Source organism: Balaenoptera ricei, chromosome 20, assembly GCF_028023285.1.
Source record: "Balaenoptera ricei isolate mBalRic1 chromosome 20, mBalRic1.hap2, whole genome shotgun sequence".
In the NCBI taxonomy this organism is placed as follows: Eukaryota; Metazoa; Chordata; class Mammalia; order Artiodactyla; family Balaenopteridae; genus Balaenoptera; species Balaenoptera ricei.
Genome location: NC_082658.1, coordinates 22574361 through 22583563, shown reverse-complemented (window position 1 = coordinate 22583563; position 9203 = coordinate 22574361). Strand labels below are relative to the sequence as shown.

Sequence of the window (9203 nt, the reverse complement as noted above, 5' to 3'; positions counted from 1 at the left end):
GGAGCGCAGCGCCCTCTCGTGACCTTTCTCTCCGGAAGCGTTTGCAGCCCTCTGGCGCGAGTGCGCACGCGCGGCCGCCGGGGTCTCTCTGCGTCGCGCGCGAAGCGGGGACGTGAGGGAAGGTTCCGCCTCCAGGGTAGAAAGGCGCCTGCGCCGGCGGGGCTCCGGTCGGGACGCGCATATCTCGCTTCCTCCCTCCCTAGCCTGTACGCGGGTGGGCGTGGGAGGAGGCGGGGAACACTGGAGGGGAGCGAGGGGGCGGGTGTCGCGGGAGGGAAGGAGCGAACCGGAGAGCGTCGTCCTGAGAGGAGTGAAGGCGGCAAAATGGCGGACCGCTTCTCCCGCTTCAACGAGGACCGAGACTTTCAGGTAAACACGGGCGTCGCCGAGGTCCGGGGAAGGCGCTGGCCGAGCCGGAACCTCCTCATCCCCCGCTCCCAGCTCGCTTTCTCTCCGGGCTCTGCTCCGGCTTCCGAACCGGCTCCCTTTTCTCCTTCCTCCGATTCCTCAAGGGGCCTCCCGGTTTGAGGCGAGGCCGCATCTCCTCTCACCCCGTATCCTCTTACCTCTTTACCTCAGGCCGCCGGGTTTGCGGCCTCGGCCTGTTCGGGCTGCGGGTTTGGGAGCCCCAGCCTGGCTGCTGGGGGTGGGAGGAGGGTTGTGCTGCCCTCGGGTGTGCCCAGCGTGTTGCGGGCGCTGGGCTGTCTCCCAGGGGACACGGCGGTTGGGTTGGGGTGGGAGGGCTTGGGGCGAGTGTTGCTGAGATCGGGGATCCCGAACCCCTGGATTTTGCTCGCACGGCTCTTCTTGGAGTCCTTCCCCCTCTTTCCTCATTGTAACAGATAAATCCCTTTCATTGTCTATTTTTCCATGTCCTCACCCGGAGAAAGAGGGCTTTAGTTATCAGACGCCTTCTTGGTTAGTCAAACATTGAGATTTCTCCGGGCGTAAATGTTGCTGTTGTCATTAGACCATTAAATGGGCTTGGAAAACAGTAAGTTACAGGATGATGGTTGATGTAAGCTTAGCCCCAAATCCTACCTCGAGAGATGTGTAAGAAGCGTCCTGATAATGGACTTTACAAGCAGGTGATGACTAGTACCAAAAGCTTGATTTTTCTTTCTTCAGTTGCAAACGTTGTATGGAAAAATGTCCTTGCCATGGCAAGCATTATTGAGGAAAAAATTAAGGCCAAATTAGAACAACACGTCTTTCGGCTGTTTCGAATACCTTCCAGTTAAGCATTGTTACCGCAGCAGTCTCGGGTACTAAAAGGGATTTAGTAGAGATGGGCTATTTCTAGGGTAAAATACATCCTCAATCTCAAAGAAACCACTGCATTACTACCGCATATCCTGGCAACAGCAGTTTGGGTCAGGGGATGCCGAACTCAAATTAATATCCCGCTGCAGATCTTTCTCAAAGTAACACGGGAATACACGGGATAGGTTTCGGAAGGCAGTTTGAAGGCTTTGAATTCCCCGAGATGTTTGGGTTGGTAAATGAACAGGTAAAACAGTTAAGCCAGCACTTAACAATCTAGTGCCTAGAATGCTTATGAGAAGTTTTGCAGCAGTGAAGGATCTGGGGCTGTTGAAAACCCTTGTGATCATGCGCCTGCTGATAGCTGCAGCACAATACAGGATCTCAAGGTGTTTAAGGCTATAATGCAGGTCCTGGGAAGTTGGAAGCAGTCAGTTCATATTAGCCATTTGAACCCTGGGAAAGGTGGTTTTTTGTTTGTTTGTTTTAGGGAGCAGCATAAAACATGAGTAGGCTGCAAGATGTGTGGGATTTATTGGTAGTTTTTTAAGGAGACATGTTGGTAACTAAAATCCTCAAGTGCTTTTCAGAGGAGAGAATTTGGGGATCACTTAATAAAATTGAAAATAAATAATATGGACAATTAAGTTTTGAGGGGAAATGTTTGTCAACCACAGGATTTCAGCAGTCAAACAAACAGGATTTGCAGGGCCTTGAAAGATTTTGAAAACTGGAGAGCAGAGTATGAATGCCGTCACCTGAAAAAACTGAGAAAGCCTCTACTTTTTCAAGTAAGATGATGACTTTCTCTTCTGATGCTGTAGTTGCGTTTGTATAAGATCTGCTTTGGGTTGCTTGGTAGTCCTTTGAAGATACTACATATATTTTATGTACTGCTTTTATATTGGAATACCCAATTCCTGCTGTATTGGGTCAACCAGGTAAATATTGGTATTTAAAATACAGATGTCCCAGCATTATGGATAAATAGGGCATTGGTAATGAAAAACTTTTAGACAATTACAGGATAATAAAACTTCTGTAAATTATTGTGCTAACATTAAAAAAAAATCATTCATTTAAAAATACTTAAAAGTACTGTTTTCTGGATGTTTTAATAAAGGGGAAATACAGATTGATTTTCATTAATGATGTCATTTGATTTAGTTATTGGAGAGAAGACATAATAGGATGCTCCTGCATATAGTATATCTGAAACATTGTTCAAGGTCAGGTTATTCAAAATTAACTGTGGCCTTCTTTTAAGGTTTTAAGTGATAAATGAGGTGAAGCTAGTAAGTACACTTGAAAACAGATCCAAAGTAGGTTTCCAGACACAGTGTATAGATCCTGTTGCTTTAAACATATCTTTTTCTAGCACTGGAAATTTTTCTGTGCACCTTCTCTGGTAAGTTCTAGATGATTATCATTTTCTTTGCCTTTAATTTGGCAAGATAATTTAGAATTTCACTCTTTGCCAATTTACCATCAAGTGCAAATTTTGGGGAGTTTGAATACTGTCTCTTGAATTCAGTATGGAGTCAAAGGTGGCTTCACTATTAGATTTTGTGAACACTTAAAGTTTCAAAGGTGTCTTGTATAATATAGTGAGGAGCTTAACTGGTATGCCACTTGAAGCACTTATGAATATAAAGAGTAATTATTATCAGGGACATATGTTTGAAAACATTTGATAACTTCATTTTAATAAACAGGTACTGTTCTATGAGCTTTACGTGTGTTATCTCATAATCTTCACAATAACTCTAGGAGGTAGTTACTGTTACTCTCATTTTCAAATGAGGCAGCTCAGGCACAGATAATTAAATAACTTGGCCAAGTATACGCAGCTGGTAAATGGCAGAACCTGGATTCAGACTCTGGCTTTTTGACTTTTGAACCTGTGCTCATGACCATTATCTCTACTGGCAATTATGTATTTTATATAACTGTAATTGAGTCATCAAATGTGTAGGATAAACTTATAGGTCACAAAGAATAAATGAGCTTTTAGAGAGGTGATACAATTACAGTTTTTACTCTGTTGCGTTTTGTGCAGATCTGTTTCTCCTTGGTCTCCCAAGGCTTCTAGGGAGGCTCCTGACAGTGATAAGTTACACCTTGTTGTACAGGATATATTGTTAACTTGTTTTAGTTCAGACATTCTTTTGTGTACCCCTTTTAAGTGGTATTTTATTTTTGGAAGTCTTTGTGATTTAGGCTGATGTATTTATTTTTTTAATGTTTTAAGAGTTTTAGCTACTTTAAGAATCTGACCTCAATTTCTGAATGAGACATGACTTCTGCCTACGTTTACCAGATTACGGCATACTTGTTCACAGATTGAAATGTTACACAAACTAATGGAAAATAACATAGTATAATTTACAATATAGATGTGTTCAACACTTTGAACTACAAGTACACTAAAGAAAGTATTATTTGTACAGTGATATACAGCTATGAGGTGTACACACTGCTTAGCATTTAGTGGTTGCACAGCTATTAATGATGATGCAGCTGAATGTTAGTGAGGAAATGTTCTTCAGCTTGTGTACCTGCAGAGGACTGGTGATTTAGAGTAGCCTCTCATTTCTTCTTGTTCTGAATGTATTCTGCATTAGATTTCTAATGAAAAGGAGCTACAATAATAGATCAGTGAGTGATAGAGAAACAACTATCTTAAAGGTGATAATAAAAATGTAAAAATTACCCAAGAACTTCCTATAACCTATATAGTAATCATAATGGTACACAGCAATAAGCAAGTCATGTGTTACTTTTATGTAGTATGTTTGTAGGATTCCTTTTTGTGTTTCATATATGATACCAGGATGTGACCTTCAGATAATTCTTTTTTTTTTTTAATTTTTTAAAAATAAATTTATTTATTTATTTTTGGCTGCGTTGGGTCTTAGTTTCTGTGCGAGGGCTTCCTCTAGTTGCGGCGAGCAGGGGCCACTCTTCATCGCGGTGCCAGGGCCTCTCACTATCGCGGCCTCTCTTATTGCGGAGCACAGGCTCCAGGCGCGCTGGCTCAGTAGTTGTGGCTCACGGGCCCAGTTGCTCCGCAGCATGTGGGATCTTCCCAGACCAGGGCTCGAACCCGTGTCCCCTGCATTGGCAGGCAGATTCTCAACCACTGCGCCACCAGGGAAGCCTGCGCCACCAGGGAAGCCCCCAGATAATTCTTAATTGAGACCATTAAGTCAGGAGGTTTACAGTTTTAAAATATTTAGGTCATAGAAATATGTTAATATATTTTCTGTGTGGGTCTGTGTAATAGAGTTGGCATTCTAATGCAGGCATGCCAGAGATCACACATGGGCAAGTGTTCTAATCTCTGTTTCCCGTGTTTCCTATCATCTGAAAGATGCCACTAGCTATGAAAATCATTGTCAGCTTTGCTTGGGAGACTGAAACTTATGCAAAATCATTACTATTTCGTTTCCCATATACATTATGATAGGTGGAAAGGATTGGAACCAAGGCTGTGCAAATTTCAAAATACTGATGATGAATTGGCATGATTATTATTAGCAAATGCAAAGTTATTGGTTAGTATATTCTCAAGGGATCAAGAGTGACCAAAGAAAGGTCAGAATAAAGGAAAGCTCCCTGGTGGTGATTTGAAGGGTAGAGGGTATATATTTAAGGCAAAAGGCACTTAAAAACGTGGGACATATTAAGGAATAACATCATAGAGACACTTATAATTTGCATTGAAGGGAGGATGGGGTTGGCGAGAAGTGTGATCATAGGGCTCCATGTGATGGTACCCTTATTTATTTGTTTTCAAAGTAGGCATGGAAGACCAAGAAGAAACAGATCTAGACAAATACATCATTAGGCTGAGTGCCGTCAAAATTATAGAAAAATGGGTGTCCCTGTTGTATTCCTTCCTTTTAGTCTGTATGCGTCACAGAATTCTCATTAAAGTACTGCGAAGGATTCTTTTATCACATTTTCTCAGGTCTTTAAGTTATATAACCAGAACTAAAGTTTGTGACTTAAAATTTTTTGTAAAACGTATATAATTAGCTATCCTGATTGTGCTGCTTCATTGCTGAGATAATTTCCATATAAATTCAGTCTATTTGGGTACATGATAAAATGAATAAAGGACAGTCTGTTTTCTTGATGTGGTCAAGATTACCATTTTTGGAAAAGTTGTAGCAGAAGTTCATGAAATCTTGAATTATGGGTTTGAAACCCATGTAGAGGTTTCATTTTTGTTCTTGTGATTTAATAAGTTTCTAATATTTTATTAATGAAAATGGATTCCAGCTTGAGGTAGACATCCAGTTCTTGAATTCTATTCAAATTCCTTCCTGAAACAACTTGGTACTTTTGCTTGTATGTCTGGCATTCTCTTTTCATATTAGCATTGCCATTTAGTATTAAGTGAAAGCTGACTCATGGCAATTACCAAAGGAATTACAAATGACCACCACAAATACTGAAAGAAGGCATTGATTTGATATTGCAGTGAATACCAGAAGATGTTGTAATGATTTTCCAGTTATAAAAAATGAATTGTCCATTTAACTTGGAAGTCTAACCAAATGTGCTTAATGCATATTGTATTAATCAGTGCAAAAAATTAAATATGCCCAGGCTGAAGATACTGTGTTGTCATTCTTACACAAAATGATATCTTTGGGATTTAACATACACTTAGTATTTTATACTAATTTAGGAATGTGTGGGGGAAAAAAGTATAGCTAAAGTTGGTTTGGCATTGTACATAGGTTAATAGCACATAATGTTTTAGTAAGTGCTATAGAGAGTAAGAAATTAAAGTTAGGACCCAAAACCACGAGTTTCCTGTTTCTTGCCTTAATTCTTCTTTTTACTGACAATGTTAGGGTAAGATAAATCTTGTGTTTTGTGTCAGTCAAGCAACCAGAAAGTTATCTTTGTAATATTACATTTACTCTCATCTCATGAGGTTCCAATTATTTTTTGTCATCCTTGCCACTCTTTGGCAACTACATTGATTTCGAGAGGGAATTTCAATTTATCGCTGTGTTTTATAGAACTGAAATACAAAATAGCTCTCCAGGTTTAAAGTCGTAATAGAGAAAAGTCATTGATCATGGTGTTTTTTTTTTTTTTTAATAAATAAATAAATTTATTTATATATTTTTGGCTGTGTTGGGTTTTTGTTGCTGCACGGGGGCTTTCTCTAGTTGCGGCGAGCTGGGGCTACTCTTCGTTGCGGTGCGCGGGCTTCTCATTGTGGTGGCTTCTCTTGTTGTGGAGCACGGGCTCTAGGCGCGTGGGCTTCAGTAGTTGTGGCGCTTGGGCTCAGTAGTTGTGGCTCGCGGGCTCTAGAGCGCAGGCTCAGCAGTTGTGGTGCACGGGCTTAGTTGCTCCGTGGCATGTGGGATCTTCCCAGACTAGGGCTTGAACCCGTGTCCCCTGCATTGGCAGGTGGATTCTTAACCACTGCGCTGCCAGGGAAGTCCGATCATGTTTTGTATCTGACATTTTAAATAATGCTTGTTGGAAGAGTCAGTGTTCGTATCTCACGGTTCATGTAATAGTATTTTTCCAGAGTTGATGAGAGAAGAACAGCTTAATTTTTCACCCTTTTTATAGGCAGTACTGATAAAAAAATCAAGAAATTAATTTGATACTTTAGGTCTTGACTATAGAAGAAACTAAAGCTGACGCTTGTGGTTTATATGCTGTAGTGTCAATAACTTCTCTTGTTGCTATGAGTAAAATTATGGAGTATTTTAAAAGAAGGGGCAAAAGTGGTTGAAAATTTAATTGGTTTAATACTACTTTAGGGTATCATCTGCACAAGAGATGCAAAGGAGTTTATTTACTTCAAGAATATTTTTTAGAATATAAGCTAATTAAAATTGTTAAAACAATATTTGAATAGGGGTTGTACTAAGAATAGCATGTATGATTATGTGGCGGAGTTGGTTAAGAAGTGGTGTTTTTCAAGGAGCTATTGTTTTAGCTGGAGAGATAACAAAAGTAATAATATTAAGTTTATTACACACAAGACTAGCATGATTATCAGATGAATAGTATTATAGTCAGTAAATGCAAAACCCTAAGGAAAAGAGAGAGCCCTTAAAGTGGAATAATTAGGTGTGCTTTTATGAAGAAATTAGCATTTAAACTGGGTCTTGAAAGATGGGTTTGCATCCTTGCAAAGGAAAAGAATGGGAGGCATTCAGTTGGAGAAAATAGGGTAAAAGTATAGAAGTGGAACTAGCAGAATTGGGTTTTTTTTTTTTTTTTTTTTTTAGAATTGGTTTTTTTAGGACAATGAATAAAACATTGGGAATAGGGGAAAAGTGAAAGCTAGGGATACAAAAGTAAGTTTTATTTTAATGCTGTAGGCAGGCATGTACTGGCTATTTAAGGTGTTGTTTAAGCAGGGGAATAGACATAGGAAGATTGATTTAGATACAGTTGTGTTAGATGTGCTATACATACAGTTAAAGCTGTGATAACCAGTCTCCATTAACCAAAATTAATGTGAGTGGGGGCAAGGGAGTAGAGGGCGTATACAAGGGAGTGATTATGATAATGGGCTATATGATTTTAAGCATGGCAGAGAGATAAGTGAGGACTTTTGGGGTGGAGGGTAGAGAAAAAAGTTGGATCAATGGATTGTAGGTTCTGATGGGGTTTAAGAATTGTTGGAGTGGAGGTACTAGAGGTAATGAGCTGGAAGGACAGGAGGTTGTGGTTGGAGAGCACAGTATTTGAAGTAGAGATTATGGGAGGGTTGAAGTTATTAGTAATGACCATGAGAGTGAAATGGCTAAGGTAGAATGGAGGTCAAGATCATTATAGGAAAGGAAGTTAGGGAACTGAGGCACCAGGGTGTTGTAAAATCATCTAACCTAGATATTAGAATGGTAATATTGTGTAGTTGCATACTGTCATGGTTTAATAAGTGCCCTTGTATACATTCTTGTCTAATTCTCCCAGTAACTCAGCAAGATAAGTAGTATAGGTAGTAAGTCTTTCATAGATGAAGAAACTGAGGATAAATTAAGTATTTGCCTAGTACAGAGCTGAGTTTTGAACTTTAATCTTCTGATTTCTTTTGTAGCGTTCTTTCTGCTGTGGTACATAGTTTGGCCTCTTTCTGAGGAGATGAGTGTTGGTATTGTCTACATTATGCAAAGCATTGTTTCTCTTTAATACATAGCAGCATTTTCTACCAGTTAACTAACTGGTAGGAAATAGATGGTATGCTTATTATTAAATATTTTTTTTCCCAGAACCATCTCAGCGTTATAAGCTTAATTGGTTCTTCATGACTTCTTGCTTGCCTTTTTGCTGTTTATAGGCCTACCAGAAATTCCATTCCATTTCCCAAACATTTATTGAGTGCCTGTTTGTTAGCATAGCATCATAAAAGGATAAGAAAAGAAGATTTTTAAAAAATTAGTCCATTTTGTTAATTTGTTCCAGTAAAAGAGTAGATGGCAGAGAAGAGTGGTACTTCTACTGGGTACTGTCAAATTAGGGTACCAAAAACTTATCCATGACCGTTATAGCATCAAAAGTTGACTGCTGTGGAATCTAATGATGATACTATCAGCTACTATTTTTTGAGTAGTATTACATGCCAGGCCTTGTGCCAAGGCATTTTGGAGATATTTATCTAATCTAAGTAACCATCCAAACCAGGTGGTGGTATCCTTCATTTTACAGAAGAGAAAACAGAAATTGAGGCCACACAGTAAACTCAGTTTTGAACACTGTTTTCTCCTAAAATATGACTTTTCCTGTCTTTCCTGATTGTTTCAAGTATAAGATACAAACGCACTAACTTGGTTTCTAAGACTCTTCTTAAGCATCTGGTGCCATTGTAACAGGTGTATTTTTTTCTTCCCCCTCATTGTCCTGTCCTGCTATCTTGTACTTTATGTTATTATCTGGACATGCTAGACTCTTTC

The 9203-nt window shown here is 39.6% G+C and overlaps 1 protein-coding gene across 2 annotated transcripts in view; it reads left to right on the top strand.

The window, feature by feature from the left end:
• The first annotated feature begins 248 nt into the window (after positions 1-248).
• Positions 249-9203, top strand: part of GPATCH8 (G-patch domain containing 8) — a 113413-nt gene continuing 104458 nt past the window's right edge. The window contains exon 1 of one of the 2 annotated variants that reach the window (XM_059906963.1): positions 249-369. In XM_059906963.1, coding sequence (XP_059762946.1) covers positions 325-369 — 45 coding nt within the window. In that variant the 5' untranslated portion in view covers positions 249-324. The remainder of the gene's footprint in view (positions 370-9203) is intronic. The other variant, XM_059906958.1, reaches the window with a different exon arrangement.